This window comes from Paroedura picta, chromosome 7 (genome assembly GCF_049243985.1).
Source record: "Paroedura picta isolate Pp20150507F chromosome 7, Ppicta_v3.0, whole genome shotgun sequence".
In the NCBI taxonomy this organism is placed as follows: domain Eukaryota; kingdom Metazoa; phylum Chordata; class Lepidosauria; order Squamata; family Gekkonidae; genus Paroedura; species Paroedura picta.
The window spans coordinates 70,395,725-70,412,484 of NC_135375.1; the positions used below are offsets into that span (position 1 = coordinate 70,395,725).

General features: G+C 41.6%; 1 protein-coding gene across 1 annotated transcript in view; it reads right to left on the reverse strand.

The window, feature by feature from the left end:
* Positions 1-14,463, reverse strand: part of TMC1 (transmembrane channel like 1) — a 56,941-nt gene extending 42,478 nt beyond the window's left edge. Inside the window, exons 1-3 of the mRNA XM_077344793.1 lie at positions 14,308-14,463; positions 9,490-9,537; positions 5,070-5,337 (exon numbers count right to left, since the gene is read on the reverse strand). Coding sequence (XP_077200908.1) covers positions 5,070-5,337; positions 9,490-9,537; positions 14,308-14,347 — 356 coding nt within the window. The 5' untranslated portion in view covers positions 14,348-14,463. The remainder of the gene's footprint in view (positions 1-5,069; positions 5,338-9,489; positions 9,538-14,307) is intronic.
* Between the last annotated feature and the right edge of the window lie 2,297 nt (positions 14,464-16,760).

The window sequence follows — 16,760 nt, forward strand, 5'->3', positions numbered from 1 at the left end:
GAAAGGGACCTCAGCAGGATATAATGCAACAGTCTACCCTGCAAAGCAGGCTGATTCTTTAAGGGACCTAATCCTTGCAATCTAGAGATCTGTTGTAATTTCTGAAAGTCTCCAGGCATTTGGAGATTGGCAAACCCACACTGAGCTATGACCTAATCTTCCTAATGTTTTTAAAATGTTTCATTTTGATCAAGGCCATGGGAGGTGAAAGAGGGAGGGGTCTACACAAACAAGCCACACCAAGTTTTTAAAGCTCACACATAGGGTTGCCAGCTCTGGGCTGGGAAATACCTAGAAACTTTGGGGATGGAGCTGGAAGTGGATGAAATTGGGGCAGGGAAGAACCTCGGTGGAGTATAATCCCACAGAGTCCACCCTCCTAAGCAACCATTTTCCCTGTCACCTGGAAATAAGCTGTATAGCCAGGGGATCCTCTGGTCCCACCTGGTATTTCTGAACAATATAGTTCAAATAGTTTTTGAACTGATGTATGAACTTTATTTATATTGTCTGTGTTGCCTTAAAACATCTTTGCTGTTCTATATAGATCTGTCTGTGTCGTTATTCACTTCCAAAAGCATATCTCTTTATACTTTATAATCTTTTTTAGTTTTCAGGATGTCATTTTCAGACTTACCATCTTTTGGACACTCTTTGTTGAAAAAAGGAGGAAGGGGTTGTATCCTGCAGATCTTCCCTTAGTTAATAATAGTTTGTTTCTATAAAAAGACTGTGATCTTCTTGAACTGCTCATGTAAATCTAAGAAGTGTTTTTATAGGTACTTAGACTGTTTTGAAAAAGATTCTCACTTTTCACCTTTAGACATGCTGGGTTGTTACAGGTCCATTTTCTGATAGGCTTTTTATCTCTAGTCGTCACAATCCCATAGAATCTGATGGATGTCTAGTATTTCCATTTTAAAAACATTTCCTTAGAAATTGCTTTTCTTTCAGATCATAGTTCTGAAGTATGTCTTATTGTGGAGATTTTGGTCTCACAGTATTACACAGAGTCTAAAAGTCACCCTGAGCCCTTTTGAGTAAAATACACATGATAGATAGATAGATAGATAGATAGATAGATAGATAGATAGATAGATAGATAGATAGATAGATAGATAGATAGATAGATAGATAGATAGATAGATAGATAGATAGATAGATAGATAGATAGATAAGGATTCTAAGGAAATGGTTCTTGTTGCGAATGGCTTTAGCAGAGTCACCTGAATCTCAACCCCTCCAAGACGGAGTTCCTATAGTTGGCGGGTAGGGGGGGAATCAGGAAGCGTGCTTACCCACCCTGGCAGGGACACAACTTATGACTGTGCCCCAGGCAAAGAATTTAGATGTGACCATTAATTCCTCATTAACTTTAGAGGCACAGGTCAAGAGGGTAGCTGGCCAGGCATTCTTCCACCTTCGCCAGGCCCGGCTACTAGCTCCCTACCTGTCCCCCCAACATCTAGCCACCGTGATCCATGTGACGGTCACCTCCAGAATAGATTTCTGTAACTTGCTCTACTCAGGCCTGCCCTTGGACTTTATCTGGAAATTACAGCTGGTCCAAAATGCAGCTACTAGGGTCCTCACAGGAATACCTTGGAGGGCCCATATCCAGCCAGTGCTGAGGCTGCATTGGTTGCCAATTGCTGCCTGTATTCAGTTCAAAGTTTTGGCATTTTTAAGGGCATACACGGTCTGGGACCCATATATCTGAAGGACCACCTTTTGCCCTATGCCCCCCGCAGGGCCTTACACTCTGCAGGTTCTAATTTATTGATCATCCCCGGCCACAGGGAAGCATGACTAGCTTCAACTAGGGCCAGGGCCTTTTCGGTCCCGGCCCCTACCTGGTGGAATGAGCTCCCAGAGGAGCTGCTGGTCCTGCAAAACAGAGCTCTTCCACCAGGTCTATGGTGCAACAAGAAAGATCTGTTGGCCCTCATCCAGTATAGTGTCTGCATGGCAGCTTTTCATCTGCCCCCTCTTCCCACCTCCCGTTTGAGTTACTGGGAGAAGGGATAGGTTTTTAAATATTTTTTCTGCCATTCTTCTCTTTTACATTGTTCATTTGGATGGTGATGGATATGAAGAACATGACCTAAGGGAAGAAAAGTTCATGGTGCCTTCCTTATATCAGGATGGTTTCCTGATGCTTCTTGAGAATTTCCAGTTGCCATGGCTGTCCAGTCTATCAGTGGTTTGGTATACGGATTCAACATAGGCTGTGCCCAGGCTGCACACTATAGCACCAAGTTGCCATCTTTAAGTTAGTCAAGTCTGTTTGGTTCACTAGCTTGGGGGGATGAAACAACAGGGATAATAAACAGAGAAATTATGGCAGTTCCCTCCCTCATAGGAATCTAGATGTCAGACATCTACTTTTGCTAGGTACATTAAGCTTGTTCAAGGTGTAAATAGGAGCATGATCCTATAAGATGTATATGCTTGGCTCTTGCTCCTGCTTGCTACGTAAAGCAGTCAAGAAAGACTAGACAGATAGTTCATGGGGTAATAAGTGCTTCTGAGAGGGAGGATTCTCATCCTGCTAAAGGAGGCTGTAAAGAGAGTCATCTTCTCTCCCGGGTAAACAGACTGGTTAAGCTCCCTCAACCTTTCCTTTAGGGGACTTATAGTATCCCATGAGTCAAATAACATAGATGGGTCTTAATTTTTTTTTTCCACACAGGCATTTTAATTTTTTTTTTGAAAAGCTCATTTTTAAAATGGCTATAGGTAAAAAGGGCTCATCTTCTTCTGACATCAGTACTGCACTGTGCTTCTCACAACACTTATGGGGGTTTATAAAGCAGATATGATGGTTTTACAGCACAAAAGCTGAGACAAAATGAAGACAGTACTAAAATGGAAAGCCAGAAAGACAAAGCGGCAGCTCCTGACAAAAACAAATCAGCGGAGATCAATCAACAGTACACAAAAGATAATAGGAAGTAAAAAATCTCAGCAATCCAGCTTTTCTTATTAGTATGAAGAGTTAAATTTGGAGGATAAAAATCAGAGAAACAAGATAGTGCAGAATGTAGAAACAGGATGTGGATTAAAGGGATACTGACTTCAAGTCAGTACGAATCAAAATTAAGCTGTGAATGCAGAAAAGCACCCTGACTGAGTCATTTGGAGACTTCCTCCTCCTTTGAACATACTTCCTCCCAGATTGCCTCCAGAACAAACTGAATGACTGAAGAACAACAGTTAGATAGTTGCTTAGGACAGGAAGGCCTGGAAGATCATTGTCCATGGGGTCGCGATGGGTCGGGCACGACTTTGCACCTAACAACAACAACAAGGACTCTCTGTCTCTCCTCTTTCATTACAAAGTTGTTTCTCTTCACAATAAAATTATTTTATTCTTTTAAGTAGCCTGGTGATCCTCTCTTGCATATTTAAACTCTGCCAATAGTTTAAACCTCTAAATGGTCTGGGACCATAGGGATTTAAGGATTGTCTTAACTCAAGTAGTCCTTCCTGGACTTTTTAGACAATTTTAGTGGTCTTGTTTCATGTGTACCTATCATTTAAAATAGGATGATCACAAAAGAGATTACCTTCTTGATAGCAGCGCCTCAACTCTGAAATATAAGAAAAGTCTGCTTGGCCTTTAGAATTGTCCGTACTATGTTAAGTGAACCTTAAATCTGCAAATGCTGTTTAAGCTGCTGGATAATTTACTCTGTGATTGTCTTTCTACTGTATTTAGCTGAGTTATTGTTTCACTGGCTTCTTTTTATCACTTGATTCTTTGAACTGGTTTTTAATTGATGTTACTATTTATATATTACTGATATATTTGTTGTTGTTGTTAGGTGCAAAGTCATGTCCGACCCATCGCGACCCCATGGACAATGATCCTCCAGGCCTTTCTGTCCTCTACCATTCCCCGAAGTCCATTTAAGTTTGCACCTACTGCTTTAGTGACTCCATCCAGCCACCTCATTCTCTGTCGTCCCCTTCTTCTTTTGCCCTCAATCGCTCCCAGCATCAGGCTCATCTCCTGGGAGTCCTTCCTTCTCATGAGGTGGCCAAAGTATTTGAGTTTCATCTTCAGGATCTGGCCTTCTAAGGAGCTGATATATTGTTACTATTTTTATATTGGTGATATAGTGTGTGCTCTTTATTATCACAACACTCAAATGTACACAAAAATGTACACATACACAAATCTGCTTTTGGTGGCAGAAGTGTTTCACAACTCCCAGAGCATCTAAGACATAGACAGAAACTTTCACAAGAGTCAGAATTATTATTTTGATTGTCTCTTCTGCTGTTCACACATTTAATAACATAGACCAACTCTGTGAAATGCTAAGGTTGCTACTTCTCCCTTGGGAAAGTCCTGGAGGTTTGGGGACAGGGCCTGGTGTTGACAGAGTTTCAAGAGAGAAGGGAGCTCAGAAGGGATATAATTCTATAGAGTCTACCCTCCAAAACAACCACATCCTCTGAGAATATGATTTCTGTAGACTGAAGGTCAGCTGTAACTCTGGGAGGAAAGCATGTCCCACCTGCTGCTTGGCAAGCTTAGTTATCACAGTTATTCTGAGAAACGAATGAGGGAGATGTACACATTATCGCTGAAATTATATCCATTTTCTTCTGCAGGATATCATGATACTTCCATGAGCTAATTGATGTCCAAAGGATGATGGGCCCATAAAATGGGTGATGAGAAAGTCAAGAAGTGGTAAAAGATGCAAAGGTCAGAATTTTTTAGAAGCAGTTGGGAGTTCATAATGGGAATCATTACCCCACCCCACCCCACAAATTACTGATCCAATAAGTAATCATATTTTCAAATGGCTTTATTCCTTAGGGTAATGAACTGTCAAAATATGTTTATATATGTCACACATGCAGTTTCCAAATGCTCAGTGTTTTGAAAGAGGCTGTGAAGTCCTATTGTAAATAATACACTTATATGAGGGCCAAACAGTTTTAGTCACGGCTCTGGGAATTTAAGGTTTCACACAAGTTTCAGTTAGTGCACAACAGCATAAAAATATCAACCACCATTTTCTAGCTGAGAGATGTGAATAATAATGCATTACCCTGATCCTTTTCTCTTTTTCTTTTTCCCCCTGTTCTTCATTTTTCTGTCCCACATCTCATCTTCCGATGATGACCTGCTCCGATTTGATCTGCTCCTCCTGTTTGTGCAGCCTTCTCCATCCTCAGAGTCATCATCCTCAAGCCCGGCTTCTATTCTTCGACGTCTTTTGTATCTCCGCCTGCGTTCTGCAGCTGTTATTTCTTCATCCTCATTTTCTTTTTTCTCTCTGTTTTTCTTGCTAGCTGCTTTTTTCTTTTGTTTAGCATCTTGATCAGAGATAAACAAAAATCAGTTCATTTTTATCAAACACCCATTTCTTTCCCAACCTCCCACAATGCAAAAGTCATCTCTGGTGTCATAATTTTACCCCAGATGAAAGCAAGACTCATCCCAACTGTGTTAATTCATGTAAGAGATAAAATGCTTATATGTGGCTATGAGAAACCCAGTTTCCTGTGATTAAATACGTTATTGTATTTGAGCTAAATACTGCTATATCTAAAGACATGGTCAAATAACGATACCTGATGGGTGAATCTCAATGGAGTATCTGACAATTCCACATAGGCCTATTATGCACAGCCGCTGAAACGGCGGCATGGAGAACGCGGAGGAGGAAGAAGCAAAGCAAACCGCTTATGCATGGGATGGAACGCAATGGTAGCAAAACCCAGAATATCTGATTATGCACGCGGCTACTCTGGAGCCGCTTCTGGTTGCACCCTGGTCGCAGGAAGCTCCACTTTCTTAGGCCCATTATGCACGGAGTGGAAGGTCCACATTCGGGGTGGAATGGCGGTGGCTAAAATCACCAATTATGCACGCTGCAGGCGGCAACCAGGAGCAGAGTCAATGTATGCCTCCGAAAAAGCCACGTTAGCGAGATGCGGAAGAAAGTGGAGCTTCCTGGGATGAGGGCACAACCAGAAGCGGCTCCAGAGTAGCCGCGTGCATAATCGGATACTCTGGGTTCTGCCGCTGTTGCGTTCCGTCCCGTGCGTAAGCGGTTTGCTTCGCTTCTTCCTCCTCCGCGTTCTCCATGCCGCCGTTTCAGCGGCTGTGCATAATAGGCCTTCCGCATCTGGCTAACGCGGCTTTTTTGGTGGCATACATTGTGCCCGGTTGCTGCCTGCAGCATGCATAATTGGTGATTTTAGGTGCTGCCATTCCACCCCAAATGCAGACCTTCCACTCCATGCATAATGGGCCATATAGATGCTCTATCAGCAGATAAGTTTGACTGTTAAAATGTTCTTGACACTTTTGACAAATAAAAGTCATTAGCAGAAGCAGAAAAAAACTGAGGAGATGCTCAGACATCTTGTTATCTCAGAAGGGCACTTGGTATCGAGTTTAAACTGAAACTAAACAGATATCATATATAATGTAGATCTGTATTGAGATGATAGTTTATTTCTTCTGCGTGTTCTTTTGTGGCACAAAGACAAGTGTCTTAGCAATAGAGCTGTGTGTGGCACAGAGTAATAGAGATGTCTGGCAGAATCACACTTCCTGAGTTATAGCTACCAACATATTAGTATAAAGATTGCAGGATGGGAAATTTTTTCTATCTGACATATCCTACCCTTCCTCCAGAGAATTCTGAGTGGTGTTTGCGCATGTGGTGGTGTTTTGGCATTTCCGCACATCTGTAAAAATAATGTTATGCCAGCCAAATGGCGTAACATGAAATATAATCATGCCTCCTAGCCCTTCCTCACCTTTTTGATGTCTCGCTCTTCTCTGCTTTCTTTTTTTTGCTTCTCATCCTCTGCATCGCCTGCTTGAAATGGCGGAAGAGAGCAATGCAATTTATACACAACTCTCTTCTGCCTGTCAATCAAACTAGGCAGCCAGTCCCCTTTCTTTGTGCTTTAAATGTCCCACAATTCCTGCTAATTTTTAATGCATACATCTAATCATAGATGCATAGCACTTTTTGAACAGTACCTCTTATTGAATCATAAGGCTTGATAGTTTAAAAAATTAATTTCATTCCTAGTGTTGTGGGGGAACTTTAGAGAGGCATGCTTTGTGATATAATACTGGGGAAAAAAATAATTCTGGCATCGCCTGCATGCTTGTTTGCCTATTAATTGCTCCAGGATTTCAGACATTTTTAAAAAGACGTTCCCAACCCTGGAAGAGGAGAGCAGGAACGAGGGCAGGACAAGGCAGGTGCCTTTCATGCCTTTTAGCCTCCATAAGTTTCTTCCACTGGTTGCTTGTTGGTTGTTCTCCATTAGCTAGAACTACACTTTTGGGGATTCACCACTAGTCCTTTAAAATGGAGGATGTAGCTGTCCAGTTACAGCTCAGACACTGCATGTTGGTGACATCATATGGAGGAGCCAGAATATAATGACAACAAAAGGTAAGCATTTCACTATTTTTAACGGGTTCAGAAATCCCCTCTGTTTTTCTTAAATGGGTGACCTTACCAAAAAGGTTGGGAAATACTGTTTTATATTACCATCTCCGTACAAGGAATATGTTCTTGGACAGCCTTTAGATGTTGGCAGCTCCCCTCCACATGACATTGGGCTGCATCCCAAGGCTGTCCAGTAACTGGGTTAAGATTTGGCCATTTTTAAATTGATATTAGTGAAATCACCAAAACTGGATTCAGCATTCTAATTCACTCATGCCATTGGTGAGCAACCAGTGAGCAACCAGGGATAAGACCGTATGGAGGGGGAAATGCACGTTAATCTTGGCCACTCCCACTCTCGCACCCGCCCCCTCTCCATTTCCTGCTCCAAGTAATATTTTTAAAATGGCATGGTCCATGTTGCAGTGCAACTGCAAACCTACATTGTCAAAGGTGAAACAAAATGTTATTTTAAGTGTCCACAGACTTTTTGAAATCACACAGGCAAAAAACAACCCTTTTCCTGTTTTATGAAGGTGGGGAATGAGCTCAGAAAGGGGGGGCAGGTGATCAGGCTGCCTTCTCCCAATCATACAGGGGTCTGAGCACCTTGTTTTTAAGCCAACCATTTACACAAAATATCATTTTGGGCTTCAGTTACCACGTCCAGCCCTCTCACAACTTGGGCAGGCAAAAACAGCCCCGTGTTTGTATTTTCTGGAGGTGGAAATGAGCTGGGAAAGAAGGGGGGAACAGGTGATAGGTCTGCCTTCTCCCAATCATACAGGGGTCTGAGCAGCTTGTCTTAAAGCCAACCATTAGCACAAAATGTCTTTTTGGGCTCCAGGGACCATGTTCAGAATCTCATCAATCCAGCCAGACAGAAATAAACTGCAAAAGAACATAAATTCAAAAAAAAGGGGGTGGGTAAATGCTGTATTGTTCTGCCATTTATCTGTAGCAATGCAGCAGTGTTGGTTTTTATTAAAAATGCATCTCTGTTGTGGCATTACTGCATAGCAACATGGAAGTGGTTTTTAAATATATATATTTAAATATATATATGTATATATATATATAAATTTTGGAGCTTGGGGGGAAGAATGTTTCAGTCCACAAGAGAAATGCTATGATTGGTGTCTTGCTGTGATTGACAAGCCAAGGAATGGAGGGAGAAATTCATTTTGCTTTCCCCTGCAGCCTCATCAGGAGGCAAAAAGCCATGATAAGGGAGAGGGAAAATACAGGAGGGGTTTCACGATGACTGTTTATGTACTGGGAACTTCACTGACCCAGCTTCCATGCAGGAACACAAATCAGGGGTGGATGAGGTACACCGGGCCAAATGCTCCCCCATGTGGGTGCAAGAAGAGGTGGGGCAACCGGCCACGACTAAAACTCCAGCCTGCAGCCAAGCATGAAACCTCCAGTGCATAAACGGTCCATGAGGACAGCTGCAAATGTGAGATTTACCATCCCGTGTTTGCAAGCAGGAAGCCACTCATGTTTTACCCCTCTGTGCAGAAATGGTCTGTGAATGTCTTTTTTTGGGGGGGGGTTTGCAAAGTTTTCTTTCCTGGGAGGTATCTCATGATCATTTTTAGTCTTCTTGTTGCAGTTTATTATTTATTGCCAGGCTGGTTTAGTTGTATAAATTTTATGTGAAATTATTGTAAGCTACTCTGAACCCAAGAGAGTGTCATATAAATTACTTTAATTAAATAAATTGCAGGCAGATATGCTGACACAAAGGTTTAGCGATAATGTATTTACACATGAACCTGATAACTGGGAAATGTCCCTTGTACTGCGTTGCCATTCTGTTCTGTATTCATGATTGCTTGAGTGCTTGTTAAGTATCCAACCAAGATGATTTGGAATTATAATGTATAATAAGATGATTTGTTTACATGCAAAAGTATCTGAAGAATACCCATTGTCTATTTGACACTAATGCGTTCCCTCCCTCCCTGGTTTCGTCGCCCTTCAGAAGACAAGTATCTACAAAATTCAAATGTCAACCTCCAGTTACCTTTGATATCCTTACCTTCTCCACTTTCAGCACTGCCTTCAACATTGCCAACATCTATGTTCACTGTGGAAGAAAAGCAAACATGCTACAAAATATAACGGAAAGGCAACTAGAAATATCTAATAAAGCCTGGACTGAACATTTGCTGCTTCCTTCCTGCAAGCAATTTAAACCCTGGACATTCTGACAACTTTAGCATAACTGAAGGACATGGGACAATGTTCATGGCAGTAACATGACACTATCTTGTGGTTTATCATCTGCTTGAAAGGTGAATGGAAGCTTGTTTGGTGGTATCTTTCTTTGCACTGAATTTTCTGTACATTTTTAAGCTGCATTCACTCTCCAGAGTGAAAGAAAAGAAGGAAAAAATATAGAATAAATAAAATGAAGACTATCCTCTGATCTTTAATGTCATTGTACTGAATATATTTATTGATTGTTTTCCAGCACTTTGGTTTATTGAAAGACCAGTTCTAGCACTAAACCAGCAATCCCCATAAATTGATTCAATTTCTCTGAAAGATAAAACCAAATAGTTTCTCTTCCCCCAAACCAAAAGCTTATCCCAGTTTCCCCTGTGTTAATGTAGAAGGTACTTCAAAGGAACCCAAGAGATATCAGCTTTGCATCTTCAGATAGTAGAAAGTCCACTGAGGTCAATGATAGGGATGGGAACAATGAATTAAAGTCCGTGATGAATTTTATCTGGTTTGTGGTTCACAAACTCAAGTTCATGGCAGGTCAACTGGCATGAACTTTCTACAGACTTTTAAGCAGCTTGTGGCAGTTCACACTGGTTTGTGAATTGATACATTTCCGGATGGACTATCTCCAAACTTCAGAGCAATGAAGGGGGGGGTGGAGACCATGTAGAGTCCCCTGTGACTTTGATATCCCTAGCATCCACAGGATCTGTTCTATATACTCCTAAACCTCCTAAATCCGTGTTTGTCAAAATGGCCACCTTTCATTTTCTCAGAAAGCATTTTTCGGCAGACACCTTCTTTGGGGGACCATAACTTGGGCCCTATAAGTCCAATCCTCACCAAACTTGGAGGGCAGGTAGAGGAGAGTCCATCAAAGACATCCTTTGAGTTCAGTTTCTCAGCATGCCACATAATGAACCTCATAAATCAAACCAGTTCATTTGGAGGCTAAATATTTGTAACATTGTTGTTTGCATATTGGGCACACCATGAATCACAAACCAAACTGTATTTTTCTGGTTTGTGCTCATCCCTAATCAATGGGCTTAAGAGAGTGTAGTTTTGTTTATAATTGCTAACTTAGTTAACAATTGCTTTGCTTAAGATTGCTTGGGTTGCAACTGGTAGGAGTCTGGGGCATAGAATGAAAGGTACCATTGGCAGTGGCATGACATCACTTCCATGAAAAATCTTCCAGGGATAAATGCAAAAACAAAGCTAATCCTCTCAAGGATTGGGCAGAAATTCAATGCTGTTGTTATTGTTTTTAACAAACACTATTATTTTCTAATGTTGTTTTTGTCCTGCCAGCCACAAGAGTAGTATTGGGAACCTGGCAGTTAACTGTTGGCACAAAATGTAGCCAGAAAAGGGAAGGTTTGGAGAGATTTGTGAAGGAAGAGGGAATGAAAAAGCACAATAAAGTCCTACTGTAAATAAAAGAGGGAGGGACACATTTATTGGCAATTTCAATATATTTCATCATTTAGTTAACATTTTGGAAGGGTCTCTTGCATTGGTATCTGAGCAGAGAGCTCAGAGGGCAAAACAAGATGTGTGAGGCCTGGGATTGGCAGCTTTGGGTTGAGAAACACCTGGAAATTTTGGGGGTGGAGCCTGAGGAAGGCAGGGTTTGGGGTGTGTCTTCTGCCATAGTGGTCATTTTCTTCAGGACTGATCTCTATTGCCTGGAAATCAGTTGTTACCCCAGGGGATCTCCAGCCACTACCTGGAAGCTAACAATCCTAGTGTGACCCTAATTCAGATCAGTAGTGTGGGAAAAGGCAGAGGATGTTTAGTTTGCTTCTTTGGTTTTGTTGACCCGAACGATCCCTGGAGTTATTTTTAACCTTGAAAAGGAGTGGAATTGTTGGCAAAGATATTCAGGGCTGTTTGCCTTTAATTAACACTGGGAAAGTGTGATTGATTGCCAATATCCTAGTGACTTAAATAGTTAGTCCCTCAGTTTATCCTAATGATTTAACAACAGACCTTTTAGTTACTTTTCCATAATCCTATCATAATTTTTCTCCCTATTTTCATTCATTGTTATTTTTCCAGTATATTTATTATTTTTTCATTCAGTATTATCTTTGATTTTTCTTGTGGCTGTAAGCAGTCAATGTATTTATTAATAAATCAAACCATACTAGTAGAAGCCTACCTAGTGTTTTGTTTTTAAGTATGATGCAAATGCTATTTTATTGAGCAAAAACTGTAATTGAACAAAACTGAGCTATTCTTTGATAAAGCAGGAGATAAAAGAGTAGTTAAATATGTAACGCCATGAAAAGAACAACCATGGGTCTTGTTTCTTCCTCCGTGTTACTGTGCAAAGGGTTATTTGACAGGCTTATTTTTTTTAAGGCACACATGCAAGAAGCAAAAATTCTTTCCACAAAGCCAATAGCACGTTCTGTCATTTCTACCAACATCTGCATAATCTTTTTTCCAAGGATTATGCAAAAATGTTATTCAATATCAAGAGTGGAATGCAAAAATGAGTGCTCTTTTGTTTGGCCTGGAGATATGCTTTTGGTTTGAGGCAGTAACTGGATCTACATTATACAAAGATTATTACAATTGCCATAGAGTGCCTGCAGTGAGGAAGACAAATGCTTCTGAAAAGATGCTTTGCATGCTAGATTAGAGTCTTTTATTTGCAACAAATGCCTTTGCTGATTTTCTTTCATTCAAAGAGACAATTCCCATGGAAGCATTGTAAAGAGATGGAATTGGCGGACTGCGTAGCAGATCCCAATGAGCATGTGCAAGAAGTGAACAGCTGGAGTTTTCTAATATATGTTGGGATACACATTACAGCTAAGTGGATGTCTCCTGCAGAAATCAATAATATTATATTTAAAAACAAACAAGGCATCCTCCCTAACTGAGACTTAAACACATTGTCAATGTAATTGATTGACTTTAATTAAGCATGGTGGCACAGAATAACTAACAAGCTATGAAGAATTCCAACAGGCAAGATAAGATTTTGATCTAAAGAAACACTTTGCTTATGTATTTGGTGCCGGAAGTGGGAGAGAAGTCAATTTCTTCCAATTTCTTCCTGTGTGTTTATCTAACCAGCATCCTGATGTTAAAGAGCAGGGCTGTGGTACAAAAACAGACAGCAAAGCTAACAGCCAAGACAAATAGTTCTGCCAAAAACCTGAGAATGAATGGATTAGCCCACAATCACATAGTAAAGCTCAGGATGGATAACAGAAGTGTGTACAATGTCAATCATATAAAGCGCTAGGATAACATAATACATCTCCCCCTACCATCCTTTAAGGAAATAAAGGCTGAAAGCAAAGCTATTATAAACAATTTACAGCACTGGAAAGAAATGCAGCTGCTGTCTCTCGTTTAGGGGCACAATTCACATTTGTTACTCAATTGTCAGAGTGTTATTTTGCAATTTCAGACACTGATATCGTTGTCCCTGGAACACAATGGAACTGGGTAATATTTCATGCTGATCCTAAAACTCTTAATATTCCTGCCTGTTAATTATTTATAGTTATGACTTAAGTCTCTGGTGCTTAGGGAATGTAACAAGGCCTTATCTTACTTTTTAAAAAAGTTTTGTCTTTTGTTCCCCCACCCATCCTGTTATATAAATGTTGCTATAATAATATCACTAAAATGCTGCAGAGAGGTAGGACAGCAATGGGTTTTTAAAAAATGAATACTGGATACAAGTTAATTAAGCACACATTAAAATAATCTTTCCAATGATCTTTTTTATTATCAGACTGATGTGTCATAATATTGAGACTAATGAATTTGGCTTTAAAATGTCATTGTAAGCATGATTTAGGGCCATTCCACACAGCGTTAATGTTGCTGAAGTGTTACCATTGTGTAACGCTATTTACTGGTCGTTCCCTGAGTGATCTATTTTTGTAATTTTATTCAACAGATAGTAAAAGAAACTGATACTAACTACAAAAGATTTGATGGACACTTCTTTAGAAAAGACATCCATGAAGCTATGCATGTTGATGAGTTTCAGATCAAAATAAATGTGATTCTACCTCTTACAACCTACTAGACCTTCACATACTTTGAGAGTCAATGGAAATATGTTCAAGAGGAGGTTGTTTCCAGACAGACAATACAATCATAGGCAGGATCAATCTCATGCAACTCTTTTCAATGGGACTTACTCCCAGGAAGTATTCTTAGGATGGTGTGGTTAATGGCTTCCAATTGTGCATTCCCAGATACGGCAACCTTTAAAAAGAACACGTAAAACAAGTGTTCTTGATGCTGCCAGCACTAGCTTGGAAGAACTACCAGAACTTTACCTTACTACTGATAACATTCGACTATAATAATATACGGGGAAATAGAACTCTGCCAGAACAAAGACTCATCCCAACTGTGTTAATCTCTTTCTTGGTTGCCAGAGGCTGCTGTTGCATAGTTGTGATTTACAAGTTAGTTAGGCTGCCAAAATGAAAGTGTGACACTTAAAAACAAAGAAACAAATGCAAATTTCAGGGTTCAAGCAAGTTCTCCTCAACAGATCGGTAGAGTTTCAGCTCCCTATTACCCCTGAAAATACACACCTAAAGAATACAGGAATAAGATGTATAATTAAAATTGTAATTACCATTACTTGGTGAGGCAGCTGGCTTTTCACTTCTAGGCATCCTGACTGTATTTCACAGGGCTGTTAGAGCTACTGGTTGCATGGGCAATTACCGGGATAAGTAGTTCAAGATAAAGTATCTAGCACATCACCATACTTTTGTCTGTCGGCGAAAGGGTGCTGGTGCAGTTTCATCCTCTGAAACATAAGAAGGTACTAATTTCCCAAGTCATTCATTTTTCATGAATGTTTAGTTTGTCATTTAGGGGTGGCATAGGAGGGTCAATAGGATTGAAGAGTTTCTTTGCCTTGCATTTTTTCTTCTGCCAGCTCAAAAAGAAGGGGAACAGTGTTCATTTTGACATTTGAAATCTTACTGGAAATTGGCACAGCAGGGCACACCATATTGTATTATGAAGGAGGATTTTTACATATGTCTCTTCCACAGAAACTTTGGAAAAGACAATATAAACTTCTTAGGCAAGTAGTGAGATCAATACGTTTTATGGGCTATAATTCGCATACCTACACCTAGCCACTGTAATCTCGCAAACCAGACAGTATTATAAGCCAATGCTTCAAACAAGGGTCCTGACCAGAAAAAAACAAAGTCAGTAAATTAGTGTCAAAACATCAGTTATGAAGTAAATCTGCAGTGGTAGTCTGTGTCACTAGGACATTTTCCGCACAAGGAATTTGTCCCTACTCACCGCTCATCTGGTGGCAAGCCAAATTCCCACTTCTGCATGACATCAGTGCCAGATTGGGGTCATTCTAGGCCTGACCTGACAGGCCCTCATTTGCCCTGTGGCAGCAACAGTGCTGGCCTGACCCCCTCCCCTGCGCTTGAGTATGACATCCTAAAAGGCACAAAATAATGTCCCAGGCAGTATTGTATTGTTACAAAATGCTACATTCTTAAAAAAAATTAAATCCCATGCCACCCACAGCACAGTGGAACCTCACCATGCTGGCTGCCATGCAGGAGCACAAATCCAGGGAGGACAAGATGCAGTAGACTAAATGCTGTTCAATGCAGGAGTGGGAAGAAGTGGAGCAACCTGCCCCAGACTAAACACCAGGCAGCAGCTCAGCACGACAGCCTCCATGCAGTAAAGGTCTAGTAGATCTCTTCTGAGGAGTCAGACCTGTGAAAGTCTATTTGTCTGTCCAGTTTCTTTGGTCATAGTATGGAGAGAATGACCATCTGAAAGGAGAAAAAGGTGACTGATAGTTTGAAGAACTATATTTACAGAGCAATCCTAATGAATTCCTGGGAGTAAGTCTCCTTAAGACATGAGTAGGATTCTGAATAGACCTGCTTAGAATTGTTCTGTCAATGTAGGACAGTGGTCCCCAACCTTTTTTGGGCCAGGGACTGGGGGGGGCAGAGGGAGGCCCGGAAACCTAGGGGAGAGGGATGCGTGGACGCTGGCGTGCCAGCAGGCACAAATGTGCAGGCACGGAGCTGCTGCACCTGCGCGTTTGCGCCCGGCAGCATGCCGGCGCCCACGCCTCCCCCCACACACAGCATGGCGCTCGCTGCACCAAGAGCCATTGCCCACTGACACGGCCAATCACTCCCAGCACAGTGAACACCACGCTGAGGGGGGGGGGGAGAGGTGCCGGCGCACCAATGGGCGCAAACACGCAGGGGCAGCAGCTCCATGCCTGCACATTTGCACCTGCCAGTATGCTGGTACCCACGCCTGCCCCTCCCACCACGGCACGGTACTGAGGGCTCCACAGCCCAGTATCAGTCTGTGGCCCAGGGATTGGGGAACACTGATATAGGATAAAGTCTCCCAATAGGCCTCCTGATTACCATCCATGGTGGAGAATTACCAGTACCTAACCCCAATTTCCAACCTCTGAGGAACTGAGAAGTGTAATAGTATTGATATTTCCAATGGTCTCTGTGGGGAAGCAGTCTAGAGCGTGGATTCTCATCTGGGGTCCATGGACCCCTGGGGGTCTGCAGGAGTTCTGAAGGGGGTTTGTGGAAGCTCTGAAATAGCTAGAATGGGGGGGGTCTGGGCTGTTTTCTCCGCTTGTACTCTTCTTTCTGGCCTGCATGAGGCAGAATTGCTATAGTAATAGTAATGGCGGGGGAGTGGGAGCAAAAGGAGGGCTCATGGTGTGGGTAGTGATGTCACTTCCAGGGGTGTGACAGGAGATGTGGCTGTCTGACATCAGTTCTGGGGTTTCTCAAAGTTTGAAAAATTATTTCAGAGGCTCCTCCATGGTGAAAAGGTTGGAAAAGTCTGGTCTAGTTTGACATCCTTTCTAGACTGTTCCATCCCCAAGCACTGCTCTCTCAAATTCAAAAGAATTTTCAGCTAAACATCCAGAAGAAGTTCCTGAAAGAGCAGTTCCTCAGTGGAAAAGGCTTCCAATGAAGGATTTTCCTTCATTGGAATTTTTTAAGCAGAGGCTAGATAGCCACCTCACAGAAATTCTGATTCTGTGAATTT